Source organism: Myzus persicae, unplaced genomic scaffold, assembly GCF_001856785.1.
Source record: "Myzus persicae strain clone G006 unplaced genomic scaffold, MPER_G0061.0, whole genome shotgun sequence".
NCBI lineage: Eukaryota > Metazoa > Arthropoda > Insecta > Hemiptera > Aphididae > Myzus > Myzus persicae.
In genome coordinates this window covers 408,397-427,520 of record NW_019103889.1, presented here as the reverse complement: position 1 = coordinate 427,520, position 19,124 = coordinate 408,397, and the positions used below count along the sequence as shown (strand labels likewise).

General features: G+C 32.4%; 1 protein-coding gene across 1 annotated transcript in view; it reads right to left on the bottom strand.

The window, feature by feature from the left end:
* Positions 1–907: 907 nt before the first annotated feature.
* LOC111035931 (zwei Ig domain protein zig-8-like) overlaps positions 908–19,124 on the bottom strand; it is a 406,793-nt gene continuing 388,576 nt past the window's right edge. Inside the window, exons 2-5 of the mRNA XM_022317765.1 lie at positions 15,386–15,534; positions 8,706–8,916; positions 7,594–7,893; positions 908–1,638 (exon numbers count right to left, since the gene is read on the bottom strand). Coding sequence (XP_022173457.1) covers positions 1,457–1,638; positions 7,594–7,893; positions 8,706–8,916; positions 15,386–15,534 — 842 coding nt within the window. The 3' untranslated portion in view covers positions 908–1,456. The remainder of the gene's footprint in view (positions 1,639–7,593; positions 7,894–8,705; positions 8,917–15,385; positions 15,535–19,124) is intronic.

Sequence of the window (19,124 nt, the reverse complement as noted above, 5' to 3'; positions counted from 1 at the left end):
TAGTATTGCAAAACATAAACAAAAACAAACACATACATTTTAATGACTCATAATATTATAGTTTAAATCAAAGGTTTAAATAACAACAATCAAAAAAGGCTAGAACAATATTAATTTACGTGGATAATAAATTATATTAATGTTTTAATAGTATCATAATAATATAATGTAAGGTAATGTTACTGTACCGGACGCAAAATATAAACTAGTTTTGTTCATATTTGATTTTATAGCGTTATAATTTACATAAACAGCGCACCATTAGTAGTTATATTTATATATCAATATGTCAATATGTAATCGTCATAGACTAGAGTAGGTAAAAGAATGTTTAAAAATTAGTATACACGTGCTGTACATAAATCTCAACCGTAAGTAGTATTATTTTTATAGCGTAATTTTATACAATACATCTTAAGAAAAAAACAAAACAATAACAACATTTAGAGCAAAATAGTTTAGTAGTAGTAATAATAATAATAATAATAATAATAATTATAATTTTAACCTATGGTTTTATATGTATTATAAGTTACTTTTCTGAATAATATGTGTATACTTAATTTTCGCCGACATTTTGAATGTCTGGAAAAAATGTATATCAAAAACAATAAGCAAATGTCGAACTGTTTTACAAGTGAGCAATACTGTGCATCACTGTTCGTGATCGTCTTTCGGTTTTCGGGTTATCGACAATAATGTACAATAGGACAATAATAATATTATACAATAGGCTTACATCATAACATATAATATAATATCATCATTGGTCGATTGGCTGTAAACACAATACGTATACATAAGGTAAAATATGATTCATTATATAATACATAATATATGGTGGTGTAGTAGGTATATAATTTAAAAAAAAATAAACATTTTTTTAATCATTATTTTTAAGCTAATCAGTAACTTTTTCAATCTTTTTTCATACATTTTGACATCCAATAATAATAATCTTAGTAATAATAATAATAATGATAGTTATAATATAATATAGTAAATACACGTAAAAAACTGTACACGTCCGGAAAAGAACGCGTCGCCGACGGACACCCGCGGTTCGAGCATAATATTATATTATTATATGTACATAGACTCGTCACCGCCGCATGGGTATTAACACGATATTAATATTAAAAATCATAATTGATGAATTAAAATAATGGTAATAATTAATAGGGAAAACAAATCGACTTTGCTCTACATTATCCGTGGCGCGGCGAAAAATGTACTTCGGTAACATATTATTTTTATTATGCGCTTTCTTGCACGCCCTCGGACGTGGTTTTTCCGTCGGCAACGTCATGTAATATTTTTCGAGGGGGGGGGGTATTTTTCTTTCTTTTTTATTGAATAATATTATTTGGTATGTAAGTCGTGTTCGGTCGGTTCGGCGGCGGCGGCTGCTGTACCGCAGGCTCCTCGCGATCGGGTCCCGAGCGGAATCGCCCGTTTAGACGATCATCGAGTACACTGTCCGGACGGCCAGGTCGACGGCGAAAGCAGTCGTCAGCAGCGCGGCCCTCGTCGAATGGCTGGAGCTGAGTCCCAACACGGCCGACAAGGGTCCCAAGAGGCGGATGGGTATCTGAGTGCCGGAACTGTGTCCCCGCTGTATGGCTGCCGGATGTTCGCCTGAGAGGACGGACAAAGAAAACAAAAAAATACGATTTTTTACTATGAATTCGGTACATGACAATATCATTATATTTATATCATGTTTTATATTATTTCAGGCCAGACGAATGGGCGATACTCGAGGACAGAAAACGGATCTCGCGTTCCCTCTTGGAGTCGGTTTACCATTTTATTCAACCCCTCAGCGCTCATGAGCCGTTTTAATAGATCGTGTCGCCATTTTCACGACGATCAGCAGCTTTAGCTATACACTGTGAAAGGTTTCTACTGCTGCAGTAATAACAACGAGTTTCAAAGACTAAAATATTGTTTCGGGTCAGATAATACAATGTGTGTGATTGTATAACATTTTATACATAGTATCAGCTACTTATATCGTAAATTGTATTATTCGATAATAATTTAACCCGTACGACAAAAAATCATTTAGGTTCTCTGTATTCTTCCAATTTCGCCATAATTTATTTATTTAAAATAAAATACTATGGAGACTAAAAGACATCTCAGACATGAAGCATCTAATTATTAACATTTTTAAATTTAATAAGTATGTACAACGTTTTAGTTAACATATCAAACAGAATATAGATAAATATTATGCGCATGCAAGTAATTTACAGATATGTTTTGAAATGTTTTAAAGGGACTATCAATTTTTCGTCAGTCGTTCTACTTTCCTGATCAACCGTCTATATGTTAGGGTGATCACTCAAGGGATGTGTCGAGGGGAAAAGGGCCGTGTTGTTATTACTGCAGAACATCGCAACAGTGAATCGAATTTCGGTGTCGTACAACTTGTAAACGGGCCGTTGTTCCATGACCGATACACCATTCACGAAAACTGAAATTGTTTCAAGCTAGCGATAACAGTGCGTGGTAAAATGTGGGCGCAGAAAACACACAGCATCCTGTAAGACCAGCTGATTTCATGGCTTAAATATAATGTAAACAGAACGGCTGCTTTATTATACCGGAGTATGTTTTATTCCGATTCTATTGTTTTACCGACACACCCCTCCACCCCCATGATCAGTTCAGACGGGGAAAAGTAATTTTTTAGCCTTCCTTGTACGTTTGTTTGTACGTAGATGCACAATTGTACTTAAGAGGATTGTTTTAGATATGCTACGGTGATTCTGTTCAACGATAATTATTTCCCCTCTCCTCTCGTTCTGTTTGTAACAAATCGCGTCCAAAAAATTGAAAATATGACGGAATTCAGTATTTTATTGCGCATTCGCGTCCGTTAAGTTCATTGTGATGCTGTTCTGCTCTAATCTATATTGGATATTTTTCAGCGCATTTCTCATTAGTCCAATCCAAATTAATTTAAGTTACATAGTATACTGCTATGCTTAACTTTATTAATGTTTAAAAAAAAAAAAACCGAACTTGTTACGAGAAATTATACAAAATAACGAATTAGTATTTGAAGATAAAAACTATAAGTTGAGATTATACGAACATTTTTCGTTGTTGGACTTAAGAACAAAAACATAAATTTGAGTTCCAATTTATTTTGTATACTGACTAATTGAAAGTTTTTCATATAATTTGTACAGTTTATCACAAATACTAACTGTCAGAATCAATGTCCAATGAGATAATGTTCGAATATTGTACAAACATATTTTCAAGTAATGTATTTTTGAAAATTAAATTAATAAAGTTTATATTTTACATGTAATATAATTACATTGCATTTTTAGAGAGAAACTTTAAATCACACTAAGAACCTAAATAAATGCTGTAGTTTTAATAGATAACCAACATATTTAAAAATATGTACATTTCTAATTACGTAATATAAAATATAAATGTACCTAATTGCATAGAAAATAATGTTTCATTTCAAAGCTACTAATTTATAAAGAACTAACTCCCATGTTAAACTAAACTTAAGTAATTTATGTAGATTTTAAAAATTTACATTTCATAGTATGGTAAAAGTTTATTTTTAATTAAGCGCTGGATTTTTTTTCACTTATAGATCAAGGAACACTCCGATTATTATTTATTACTTAAATACTTAAGGAATCACACTGATGCCTCGGAGTATAATATTTTCAAGTTAACTTTTTGAAAGTTCTATATACAGGATAGTAGTTGCGGATACCATATGAATATTAATGAGCTCTCGGAAGTACTTTTAGAAGATATAATTTCCTATGTTCGCGTTTTTATAGTAGCCTAGTAGTGGAATAAGATTAATCGTTTATTGTGTTTACATTTTCGAATATCCGATGAGTTAGCAATTTTATAGTATTAAAATTAAATTTTCTATCGCTAGTGTAGTTTGTTGGAGTTGAAAATTCAGACGGAAAATCGATAAAGTAATCTTAAGAAGTGATTTTTTTTCATAAAATTGATACCTTGGGGCCTGGATGCTATTTACTTAAGACTAAAGTACCATTATTTAACGTTACGTGTAATTGATACGTTTTAAATTTATGTATCTACAGCAGTTTATATACTAATTTTCGACTCGTATCATATAATACGATTTAGTATTTACCTTGCTGGGGTGATTAAGAGTAAAAAAAAATTAATCAAAAGAAGAAAATTTAATTTAAGGTACAAGATTCACAATATTCGATGACGCGTAGGGCGTCCGTCTATTAAGTCAACGGTATTTATAAGAGTGATCGAGTTCTGGACAGAAAATTAGACGAAGAAAAATATGAATAATCGGAATATTATACAGGTTTCGAATAATTCCGGTGAATTTCAACTGTGTATACATTATAATATAATATTATTAAATATTATATTCTATGTACGCTTATGCACACACACATGACCTACACGCGCGCTCACATCTCATTCGTCTCCTGCCTCGCGTTAATATGGAAATGTATTCACGGCGACCGTTTTTATAATCCTACCCAATGGCAAATTTAATTAACACGTCGTGCCGTATAATATTACCCGGTGTTGCTAATTTTTGCGCTCACTCGAAACCGTATAGGTATATTATTATAAAGCCATCCTGCGCACTAGAACACTAAAGTGCGCTGACAATTATTTCGGCACGATGGTGATAATATCGTGTCTTGCTCCCACGACGACGACGGTGTGTGCCGGTGCTGCTAAGAAGTTTGTCCCCAACTGCAACACACACTCACACACACACGCACACAAAATAAAGGTACGTGCTTCGCACAGCAGTCGTCGGTTTCCAGCGTCGATTTATCGTTTTGGCGCAGATCTCGCGGGCGACCAGAAACGTTATTGCGTATACTATGAGTATACACAGGAGTTGTCAGTGGCGTGCCCAGGGGGGAGGTTAGGGGTTATATCTCCCCATATTGACCCGTAAATCCTCCTGTCCGTGTCCTTGGCACTACCCACTCGATTTATTTAAACGTATTATTACTTGGACCCTATAGTCACTTTGAATGATACGTCGTACAGTATTATGTACATTCTACATATTGTACATGTGATTGTAAAATATAAGTTAAAAATTCACCGTCAAAGTATTTTTTTTTTCAAAGCGCTATTTATATTTTAATAATAATAAAAACAATATTTTCGTATCTCGTCGACGACTGCAAGCGAAATACGCCAATAAATCGTCTGCTTATTCAATTTTTACCCCACCAGTTTCACCCATTCATCTACGAAACGATTTTTATATTTTAAGATCGAGAACGACAATTGTTTGAAAATTATTCCTGAATACCGGATACGTTTCAAATTATGCATCAAACAATATTCAATGTTATAGTATCTTTTGTTTCGAATCTTTAGTCATTTTTTGTCACTGCAGTCGCGGTTTATTTCATTCTAACCGATTTCCGATGCTTAAAAATATAACATTATGAACAATTAATGGTTGTGTATTATATGCTTTAAAACCCAATGATTAATGGAGGCATTATTATTCATTTTTAAGTATCTTTTATGTTTCAGTTTGTATAAAAAAAAATATTGTTTTAGATGAGATACACCGCACTTAATAAATTACTTACGGAATAAACAATTTGTTTTTTTTTTAAATGTTCAATAACAATAAATAAACATTATAATTGGACAATTTGCAAGTATTAAAAGTATTTAAGAAAAATACAACACAGTGAAAGCTACTTTCAAAATAAGGCTGATGAGAATGTAAATAAAATATGAAGATTATATTTAATTTATTCAAATAAACTGTTATATTAAACCGGGTTCTATTTATTAATTATTGGTTATATCATAAACAATTATTTTAAACGCTATTGATGTATAAATAACTGTGTTAGCTCTCTTTAGAAATCATATTAACTATTGATTAAAACAAAAATTGTCTAAACAATAATTTGGATGGTGTATTCAAGGTGAACGGAATCGAGTTCCACTTAATAATAGCAGAATAATTTTCATTAAGTTATATTAGGGGACATTAGAAGACGGCATTCATAACGAGTAATTTGAAACATGTGTTTATTTTCGGATCGTTAAACATTTTATCCTATAAAGGTAAGTAGTATTCTTATAAATTATTTATGTATTTCTTTAAAGATGTGGTGATGATTTCTATAAATGGTATAATGCACAAATATAATAATAATACAAACATACAGTATGCAGTATGCACTAATATTCTAAATGTATAGATTATTTTAAACAACATTTTGTGCGTTTTTTATTATTGTATTTACAACACGGCCCTAAGGTTTTGTTCATAAAATGTAATTTTAATAATTTACTTTATATTGTTTGCCATTTTATAGAATAAAAATGTATAAAATACATACTGAAAACATAAAAATTGTGTACATTAATACAATTTACATTTTCCCTCGATTTTGTTGAGACATATAAGTGAATTTTCTATTTATATAATATTACTACAAAAATACCGATATACTTTTTTTTTATGCCTAATGAATGTTGTATATCATTCAATTTAAGAGTTTCAACTGTTTCAAGTCGACGTAGTTTTGTAATATTTAAATCAAGCGATTACTTTCTGAAAGACATCTAGACACCGATGTACCGATATTGCCTATACATCGCGCCGACGAAATGATAGTTTTGCATACAATTTTATCAAGAATAACAGGATAATTTTTTTTTAAACTGAAATCAGTACACGTTTGTTAAGCGTTGTATATTTGAGCGTAATTCGAATAATGGTTACAAATCACTAGTAACACGTTTATTGTAAGACTTAGCCGCATTAGAAATTAAAGAATCCCAATAAACTATACTACAACAAATATTTTTCTCGCTTTTCCTAACGTTTATTATTTAAAAGAAATAATAACTCAAATAGTTTTCGGCCCGAAGAAAAAATATTAAATAAGATTTGTGTGCGGAGTTTGACACTTTAAGTGCTTTCGTTGTTTGTTAAATTTTTTTATAGCATTCGTATACTTTTGAGTAAGTTACAATGATGTTATTTATTTGTTCATAATTTATGAGTAATTAAACGCTAGCGGTGTAATCTAAAATTCGAACCCAAGGAAACCTAACATCTGTACCTTATAACTTATGATTTATTTGATCCGAGTTATTTCCATTCGATTTCGCGGGGAACGAAAAACGCATTTGTTAAGTCAAACACTTCAAGTACAGCAGAGGGATCACGGTTATATATAAATATATATATATTTAGGCAGTATGAGCCTGCACGTACAGTTGAATCGTTCGTGAATATTATAATGGCCATTGCGGTAAAGGGATTTCGGGAGAACAACAGACTGCTTAGATTTGAATAAAATCTGAACCGAATAGGTCGGGCCGCCTGCTCGTGGTAGCTGATATTAAAATTGGTTAATTTTCGTCGTGTGCAGAGAGGAACGCACCGGCTTTAATAAATACTATCAGTAAAAACAACGGCGAACGATGATAATCTCATAATAATAATAATAATAATAATAATAATAATAATAATAATAATAATCTAATTTATAATTAACTGCGACAATATTGTAGTGCGATATATTTTTGTCTGTTGCGTACCGTTCAGGACGTGCAGGTACGCGCTGGCCGAGTCCAAGTTGGACGGCTGACACGTGTAGTTGCCCGAGTCGTGCAGCACCGCGTTGTTGATGGTCAACGTGGCCACCATCGTGTTGGCGTCCAACCTTTCGCTGCTGATCACCTTGGCGCCCTTGCCGTAGTCCAGCACCCGCTTGTTGTTCTGGTACCAGAATATGTAGTCCGGGTCCCGGACGCTCTGCCGGATCACGCACTTCAGGCTCACCGAGCTGCCCTCCATCACGTGGATGTCCGACTCGCCCATGATCTCGATCTTTGGCACTAGACGGGTGGGTAAACGTATTTATATTTCGCGATTTTCATTGTGATTATTTACTAGAGTTGTCGGGTTTTCAGACCATTTCGGTTTAATCGTCGGGCGGAGATAGCGAATAATGTTATTAAAAAGCTTTTTTTCCTCGGAAGATTTTCCGCCACAACAATAATCGTTTTTGGTTTTTAATTTTTATCAGAAACAATATTGTTGATGACATAGTTTGTCTATGGCGTGTAAAACGAAAACACGCAAATTTTAGTGTGTTGGCCACACTATTCTGAGATTAAAATCGATTACAATAGGTAACAAAAAGCAAAATAAAGTAACATAATATCCCCAGGGAAAGAAGGGGTTTAAATTTAAATCGATTACTGAAATATTTCGTAGTGACTTAATTTTAAATATTAATGCACCAAATTTTCTTTTCAACAAATATGACGTGATCAAATATTGTTTTTGAATATAATATTATTATGTAACTCCGATAATTTAGAAAATGAGTGTAAACTCGTATAGTCGTAATTATTTATCAATAGTGTAATAATTGAATTTTATTATAAAACGCATGATTTTGACTTTTAATTAAATTCGATCAGACTATATTATGTAAATTATATAACGATTATAACGTTGAAATGTAATTAAAATAAACAATAACTGATATTGTGGGTATGTATTATATTCATATGCACACATTTCGGTCTTATTTTTGCAACAGTCACAAATTACGACGTTTGAATATTTATAAATGACATACGCATAATATAAGAATAATGTTAAAATATTGTTTTTTTTTTTTAGATTACTCGATACTTACCTACGACATTGAGCTGAACCAAATGGCTCATTTTAGGTGATGTATTTATTTGACATTCGTAAATGCCGGCGTCCCTGGGCTGCACATATTTTATCTGCAACGTCCACGTACACGTGGGCTCAACTAGAAATATTCGGAACCTATCGTCGGCGATGAACAACAGCCAATCGATGGTGAGTATGTGCGAATCCCGCCGCCGTATCCATGACACCTGCAATATATAAGCCCGCATAGATTTATATTAAATCAAAGTAAACTCGATAAAATAAATTATATAAAAATAACAAAATGAAATTATTACGATTTTCCACATAATCCAGGTTTATGTTTTTAATTAATAAAATAACCGAGAGATCGAAATAAACTTGGCATGCTCAAGAGAGGGTTGTTTGGGGTAACGAAATGTGAAATTAAAACTTGGGTATAGGTAAAGATAAAAAGTTACGCTGGCGGGGTGCCACTGCAGTATGAAACAGAAATGTGTAGGAAAAAAATAATTTATTAATATGACAAAAAAAACCTAAATATGCTTTTAAATTAATTTGAGGGTACTTTAGTGAATCGTTAGTATTGCATTTAGTTATGATAATTTAACAGTTTTATTTATTTTATATATTTAATGAATACAATAGGGAAAGACGGTGCTGATATATTTTATTCATAATAAAATACATTAATATTTATTTATTTTATTACAAAACGAGTCTTAGCCCAAAGTACAGAAAAAAATGTATATATATATATTATACATACAATACACAAGAAAAATATAAATCATAATATTTACATAGAAAGAAAATGATGGGTCTTCATTAGCAATAAGCATTAGAATAATAATTATTAGTAGTGCAAATGGGTATGAAAAAGTATATGTTATATTATATTTAAATTGTTGAATTAAAATTATTATGCACAGTACTCGGTTATAATTTATAAGTAAATGTAATTATCATTTTTGTCTACTAAGTAAGTTTATTTATTACGAGGACAACTATATTAGTTTAAAAACACTTTAACGAGTTATTTTCTTCAGGAATGTGTGTAATCAATTTTTTTCCGTATAATTATATCCAGTTTGATACTTTTTCAACGAATACCTATCTATAGCATAGCACTTATCGTTTAATCATTCGAAAATGGGTTTGATTTTAATTATAAACCATTATATTATTATGTTATTGCACTATACCAATATTCAGCAACCTGTACATATCGATTAGCCATTATTCGGTCCATTATAGTTGCTCTTAACGGCCATTGTGTGCTAACTGCATAAGTGGAGTGGTAATTTGATATTCCGCAAGAAGATTTATGACTTAATGCAGTTTAAGTACAATTGGCCACATTTGGCAAATTATTCGACATGCAATTACATTATGTACCTAATTCTATTACCGCCGAGGCGTCATGCAATTACATTAGAATTGGACATGATGATTTTATCCAATGATATTATTGTCATATTCGTACTGAAACGGCTGTGTAAGAATTTCACCCGAAGTTAAAAATATAAGACCTAGTAGTTTTGTGTTTGGCCACCGATGTGTTTGTGAAATGAAACATAAGATAATTGCACAGACAAATATAACTAACTGTAATAACAATGGACACATTCGAATTTCACAGGGAAACATTTAGACTTTTTAATTATTATCAAATTTTAGAGTTGTCGTACCGTAAAATGTTTTCAAAAAAATAATAACTCAATACTATTATGGTTTATGTACGTCATCCAGTAGGCAGTAGGTTGGGGCCTGCAGTATATTGGTATTCGTTTTGGATGCATAGGGTGAATTGTGCGATTTTTTTGTTATGGGATGAAAAACGAATTGGAATTCGATAAAAACTCAAATATTCGCTATTCAGTCTGAAAATTCGCTACGTGAATTTATTTAAAAAAAACTTAATCCCGTTCTTCTTCAAAACGAGCGTGTACTGCTGCACCATAGCTGTGTATGACATTATGTCACGTACATTTTATTCCGACGCGTTTGGGTATTTTTAGGAAATTTCACGATATGTTTTTCTTAAGGAGAGACGGCGGCGGCTTATGGTAGTAACTGTGAGTTAATGGATTTTTGGCGAGTGGGGCGTGATTGGGTAGTGGTGGCGGGGAAAGAAATAACAATAAAGTATAAAGGTGGGTTATTTTTTTACTCCATGCTTTTCGCGACAATAACACGAGTTTAAATGGGGCGCGTTACTGTTCGGCAAACTTAACGGTCCCCCCAGATTCATTTTTACAATGTCCCTGTCCATCGCAGCCTTTCCGCCACGCCGATCGCCATTCGCCGGCTGCACCCCGCCGGCTAGACCCCTAGAACCCTCCGCCACCGAACGCACAGTGAGACACATATACTATATTGTAGAAGCACATATTTTTTAACCGTCAATTCGCTCACATCGCTGGCCGGTCATTTGCGCTGCAGCGGCGGAGGAAAAGGTAATTTTATTTAGTGCCCCGTGGCTAGGGGAACGTTGATTAAATAACTATCGTGTAAAAACCACCCCACCGGCCGCCACCGGCGAAGAGGCTTAACAATTGCGCTCGAGACAAAATATATATAGGTTATAATGTATATACATATACACACACATTATTTATAACGCGCTATGGTAGGAAAGAGGTGAAGGGAAATGAGGGGGAAAAAAATAGAAACTTTTCACTCGTCTTTGTCGTCCAGTTATTTATTTTATTATTTTATCCTTTCCACTCCCCCTTGCCGTGTCTTCCTCGTAGTGCAATCTCGTGTAGTTTGTGCGGTGGACGCGTGGCAAAGCCCTGGCGTGCGTTTTTACGACTCCACCCGAAGCAGCGGCGACAGACCGGTCATAAATAGAAAATTGCCTCGTCTTCTTCGAATTTTCGTCGCGCCATTGTCGTTGCAATAAAAGCAAATTACGTGTGCACAATCACGCCTACAATCACCGCCGATTGTCACCCGTTCGTGGTCATGTACTTGTAAACAGCCACGGTGCTGGCATTACATTTTTGACTAGGCAAACATTTGGTACCGTTCTAAGTTCTAGACAAGTCTTACACTTTTTTCTTTCAAAAACTGTCACTATTGAACGTGGTTACGATTTTATCATTTGATGTGCAATGATATACGAATTAATTATAATTGGCGGCTCGTAGTGGCTACATGCTTAACGTCTAAACTCATTTTGTTTTCCCAGAGGTTAGAACGGTCATCGGTCATCTTATTTCTAAGTCGTGGTAAGTGGCTAAGATAAAAGTTATGTCCAGTTTCTCACAGAGAGTCAATCATGCGCTATTTGTATTATTTTATATGTTTTTGTAGTTCTTTGTATATAATTTGTGTACACAATTAAAAACCGTTGCCTCCAAGGTGATGTTCATCGATATCTAGTCGGACAACTAAATGTAGAAAATATACCTTCAAAAAAAAACATCGCATTGGTCAACGCAAAGTAAACCTTCCTTTCATTCATCAATTTATTTTGTCAATTATAAAAATATGATCCTGAAATATTATATACAGGGTGTGGCTTAATGGACTCCCATATTTCAAATAATCATTAGCGCGTAATTAAACTGATTAGATTAAAGTGGTTTATTTCGCTAGATTAGATTATTAATAAGGTTTTTAGTCGTCACCATGCCGTGGTCTGGTGAACAACGTGGTTTCGTTATTGAGGCATTTTTCAAAAACGCTGAATGTGTGATTGCGACACAGAGAGCATTTCGCACTCGGCTCAGTTTGAATCCAAACGAAAGTGTCCCTGATCGGAAAACGATTTTGAATTGGGTACAAAATTTAAGAGCGACGGGATCTGCAATGCCTAAAAAACCAGTTGGACGTCCCAAGTCCGCGATTCCACTCGATATGCTGGCAAAAGTGATGGAAAACTTTCGAGAACGGCTCCATATGTGCGTTGCTCGTCAAGACAATCATTTAGACGATATAATTTTTAAAAACTAATTTAAAAAAACCTTATATAATATAGTTTTTAAAAATAAAAATTTTTTTCTTTATCTTGTATCGTTTTTTTTAAATTCACTTCTGAAATGTGGGAGTCCATTATGCCGTACCTGTAGTAAAAACAATTAAAACCTAGTATATATTTTAAAAGCATTTCAAGTGGACTAGCGGGAATCTGCTAGCTTAAAGAGATCAGAAAATGTAGAAAAAATATTAATATTACAATATTTATTATTTTAATGATCGTTCAATGTATACATGCTTAGAAGAAGGAGAAATTCGTCGTGTGGTTTTGACAGCAAAAAAAATTGTATCAAAAAATCTGCTGGTTGTCGTTAAAAAGTCTACAAGACATAATCGAATTGGTTCGAAAATCATAATAAGACAGACCTCCTCGTATATTTTAATGTAGTAGCACATTGTGATTTTATTGAATGTCATTAAAACGACGCTCAAAAGTAGAATACTTCATAAAATATTTGAGATTTTTACGACATCTTATCGTTTTTTATGCTTAGTTGTTATTTCAAACATAAATATAAAAATACAAGAATAAAATGTAATTTCTAATGACGCATAGCACTGGTTTTGGCTACATTAAATAAAAATGTGTGGTCGTAAACTTATAGCACTGATTAAAAATTACAGTCATAAATAAATTGATTAGTTGATCGATATAGGTATAATATTATTTCAAGTCTTAACGTAAAAAACTACACGTTGTTGTAGAATGATTATAAAAATAATATCAATGTGAAATTTAAAACAAACGGTAACAATAATTTAAATGTAATGAGAAAAGTTGTTTGGAATTAAATTGAAAATTTTAAAACATCATGACGTAAGAATTTGCTATGGTCAAGGTTAACATAATCAATATTTAAAACCATTATCTTATTACACTCATATTTTCTAATGTTAAAGTTTATTCTGAATACCTGACGCGAGGTACTGAATAAAAAGTCTCGGGGATTAGAGAGATGCGTTGCTCGAAATAGTGCGAAAAGTTTTCCACGAACCCGAGTCTCAAAAGTATATTTTTTTCTCTACAATTTTCTTGAACGTACCGTCGTTGTATAATATAAAAACCGGCAAATCGTTCTGTAAATATATAATCGTATTAGGTCGCCTATGTATACGTATATATACTTGAATATTGTATCCGCATCCGGCGCTGTAAAAACGTTCCGTCGGGTAACGTTATATAGTCTATTATTGGTATATAGAGGTACCTAATGCCTATATATTTATATACAATATAAATATATATATATATAGTTTATCTATATTATACGCCGCAGCTAATCGAATTCCCTTCACGTTCGATTCGGAATAACGGCCAAGCTCGCTCAATACACATTGTTTCGAGCGTTTTAATTTACTGCGCGGGGTCCGCCCGTCGTTTCGCGTCCACTGCACTCGTGAAATTTGCGGTCGTTATATCCGGAAAAGTATATAACACGCATTCCGGTTGTCGTTTATCCCGAAACGAGTTTTTCGGACGTCCCTTTCGGCATTTCGCGGCCGTCGATCTCGGCCGCAAACCGTTCAGCCGGCCGATTGCAAAATCCGTAAGTCCGTTATTTTTAAACTTCACTAATATAATAAAACGTTGTTACGTATAATATAATATAAATATATTATTGAGTTCATAATTTACGAAGTCACGTGGATCGATTTCGCACTGTATGTGCGGAAAATTAGTCTAATACCTCACTTCAATATCCCACTTGGGAGTTGGGGTTAAGTATAATATAGTTATATTAGTATCTATAACAACGTCCTCGTCACGCATGAGAAACACTTCCATTTACGACCTCTTTGTAGGATAGTATTATAATTGATAACATCTTATTTTGAGTGTTTTTCTAATTTGTTGCTGTCGTTTTGAGATCAGTCAATAAGGTTACTGATTTTTCCGTATACTATGTAACTTGACTGTCATAAGATTCTAAATTGGGTCTCACCAAACTTCTGTAGAATGCCACGGGATATTTCCCTCATTTTTGTCTACTGTGAAAGCAAATGATATTTGCAAGCTTGTAACGAGTGGCAATACTACACTTTTAAAATCGGACTAAAAAATACTGATTATTGAGACTGACAGCAAGATATCTATCTCATTGAGATGATTTTAATGCAAGACCCATAAATGTATCTCATGGCAATATTGGCAACAAAAGAAGTGTGGCAGTCAAGTTGATATGTATAAGGAAGCGGAGAAGTACGAATGATTTAGTTTTCAGTATTCACACACTCTCTCCGCGAGGACTAACACTCACCGTGGGTAGAATACACCTACACAACTGCAGAGTGTTTTCAGAACTTTTATCATGAAATCTAAGCCCGATTGGATAGTTAGTTGTAATTATGCACGAAACGCTAATTCATTTCGAATTTTGCGAACACTGAAACATTGGTAAGTACATTATAATATAGTTTTATTTTACAACAGAACGTTTTTGTAATTTACATTCGACAGCACCTCTATTAGTGTGTCATTGGGAACTAACACCTTTATCCATTTTAATTTTAACGAACAGTTAAAAAGAAATATTATGGCCAATATTAAAAACACAATATCCATTTTAATATCATATATCATTAAAATTTAAAAGTTTGGAAAATGGTTACATATTTAAAACAGATATAATATAGGTTTGTCCATTTGTATAATATCAATAGAAAATAGCAAAACGGTTTGATTTAATTTGAATGATTGTGCACACTCACCGATTTGTTACCGAGCTGCTTGACCCTGCATGGCATGTAAGCGTGGCCGCCCAATTGAGTGGTGATGTTTGACGATACGGACGTGTCGAAAAACGGCCTGACCAAAAAATCGGACACCTGTTTCTTCTGCTGCTGAGGGTTGTATTTTTCTGGAAAAATAAGAGAAAAAAAAATTACGATTATTGCTCCATCCACATTCAACCATCCAGTCGAGTGTTTTCTCTTCTGGCGCTGCGTGTACGCGCCTCGCACAATATACTAATTGGGGTCGAGCGCTTAATGACCTTCTAGGCGGTGGGTTTTATCGTTAAAAGTTTCCCCTCCCCAACTGCTGAACCTCGCGACGTAAACGTTCATTTCGAATACCATTAAACCCGTGTGCGGCACCTATATATTATAATAAAATGTAATATACAGTGTGGGCAGTGCAGCGTTTCGCCGGTTCTCCTGAGTCGGCTACATGATGCATGTGCATGCGATGGCCTATGTACAAACCCGAGATGACACACACCCTATAATGTCGAACGCATAATAATGTATATCTGACGAGAAGCGCATAAAAAAAAGACGTACGCCGGGGCTCGAAAATTACTATGTTCGAAAGAATGCATACAAACGAAAGCGTTCGTTTTTTCGACGATTGCACTCTCGAATGCATTCAATTCATAAATAATGAACGACGAAAGAGTACACGTCATATTCGTTTTATTCGCAAACGTGAATAAAAAACGAATTCATTTTTAAATTCAAAATATTATATACAATTTGTATTGTTCTATACTCTGAAAATATTTTCTTTAAGAACTATAGCAGCAGTGGGTATACACACGCACACGAACAAAAATACTTCAGTTATATTCCACACGTTTGCCTCTTTTAAGGCTTTGGTGTAGGTACTCTAGACAGGCAGATTTTTTTCAGGTGACTTCTTTTATTCATACGATTATTGAATTGTCCCTCGACTGTTTTAAATAAAACATTTTATAACATAAATAAAATCTGACGCTACCTAAATCGAATTATTCTGTATAATATAATATTATTTTTTTATATTTATTATTAATTATTTTATGTTTTGGAACAAAAAATGTGTACTACTTTGTTTGTTTATTATTATTCGATATTATTCATAACATGATTTGAGTAAAAACAAACACGAATGATCAAAAAATGTGTACTACTTTGTTTGTTTATTATCATTCGATATTATTTATAACATGATTTGAGAAAAAACAAACATGTACGGCGTATAGTTTTTGAAAAAAAATAAATTCTAAATGCAATTCACATTCAATTTGAAAGTAAATGGGTATGTAAATGCGAGAGAGAATGCATTCAATTTCAAATTTATTATGCTCCAAACGCTGGTTAAAACTAAATAATCGTGATAGTCATCGTGTTCGTTCGTGACACCGATGTTTCGACATTGTTTAAGCGTTTTGTTATGCGGTTAAGTGCGCTGGTGAACTGTGTTAAAAACTGGCTTAAGACGAAAGTTTTTCGTTTTTGTGGTCTAGAAAATTGTTTCAAGCCGCCGACGTTTTAATTAAGAACGTACAACCACGGTGTTTTTCAGTTCCTCGGCACATTGAAAAAAATAAATACTCACAGATGGTTTTTACGTCGAAAGTTTAATGCTTTGAGTAATGTTTTTAATTTGCGTGATTATCTAAATACTTTTTTTTTACAATAATAATAATAATAATAATAGTAATAAAAAAATAAATTATCCAAGTACATTAAAGCTAATCTTATTCTAGCATTTTATTATTTCTTAAAATGTATCAGTACCTTGAGTATACATATTCTTATAGTGTTTTTGGTTGATTTTTGTAGATATTATATATGATATAATTGTAATTTTTGTAATTTTTGTAATTTAACACGTGTCATAAGGAAATCAGGGTTTTTATAGTACTGAAATTTTAATAAGGCATCTTCCTCACTAATTTGCCATACACATTTCGAATTTCATAAATTTTTTATTTAAAAAATAATTAAATAATTACTTGTATTCATTGAGTATTACCTAAGTTTTAATTAGTTTATGACATAACTTTTGTCGTATTCTTGTAGACAGTTTGTGTTACAGAAATGGAACATGAGTTAGACCCGAAAGCCAGGGCTCATATTATGCTTGATGCAAGTGTGATTTATGTAAAAAAAAAAATAAAATGCAAAGATTAAAATAAATACGGTACCTTTTATTTGTGAAACATAATTAAATTAAATTTAAGAATTTATTAAATATTATTTATTTATGGTTGATTTTTGTTTTATTTTATAACTTATGGATAATTCAAAATAAGAAACTACATGTACAAGTACAATGTGGTTTTCAATTCACTCAGTAAAAATTCAAAACAACCATTGTTTTGAATACTCGCATAATTATAAATAACATGTTATTTTAATTACGTGTTTCAGTTCCAACGGTTAATAAGTTTATATAATTAAAAAAAAATATATCTTTTATTTGATTCAATCAATTGTATACTTTAAACAATACTTTATAATACTTTAAATAATTATTATAGAATATATGTCATGCTGTGAAAAATAAAATACCGAATGAATCTTTTTGAATCCTAAATATTTTATGTGTCTCTAACTAAATATAAGATACTTGGGCATCATAACTGGATAAAAATTCAGAAATACTATTCAACAATATTATCTAATAATAATAAAGAAAATAGTTATAAAATCAATAGATTATACTATTATATTATTATGTAGCTTTGTTCTGTTTATACATTTTATTTTATCTCTCTTCGAATATATGCGTTTAAATTAAAAGTATTTGAATTTTTGTGATATAGTTTAAGTAACATGGAATTCACATTAATTAGTAGTTAGTTGATTTACATAATATGAAAATATGTTTTTTTAGTAATTACAATTATCTATAAATTATTTTCGAATTTAGAAACATAAAACAATATTTTTAAAAATCTTTAAATTACCTATGAATCCCAAATACATATCTCAATAAATTACGTTTTCCCTGACTTAGGGATGTCTAATACTATACATTTCGTGGTTAAGTTTGTAGCCCGTTATGTGTACACCTAAAAATTCTTCTTTTTTTAAATTCTACATACTATTATAATTTTAAAGAGGTATAGTATTTGTTTATATTTGTGTGAATTTGTTTTTAATTCAAATTGATATTTATCATTTGTTGGTGAAATTTGAAAATTTGTTATTCGCTTATTTATTATTTTAATAGTCTAGATTTTTTTGTGTAAAGAGTTTAAAAAAAAAAAAAGACGTTTCATTGTATCATGTTAGTCTTGTTGTCTTAATAGTACCATAAACTACGATGTACGATACCTGATTATTACTGTTTGCATAGATCTGTTCATGATTTACGAAAATACCGGCATCGTTAGACTATACAATTAGGACTGGAGACTTAACTATATAATAATGGCACTCTATATGCGCCACACAACTACGCGGGGAAATCAATTACTAGTACGACATTATTATGTTTTGATCGTTCAAATCGCGAGTCATATAAATTCATAAAATTCAAGTTTCATACGTCATACACACTGGCCCAATGATCGGGGTATTGTTTTCGTTTACACGTGCATAATGTCTTTTTCGAACTGTACGGATTGATCAAGTACTCATATTATTATAATGCATAAACCACAATACGGTGGTCGTATGGTTATTATAATTTATATTCGGCACATACGCGGGGCCAATCCATATATTTTTGTTGAAA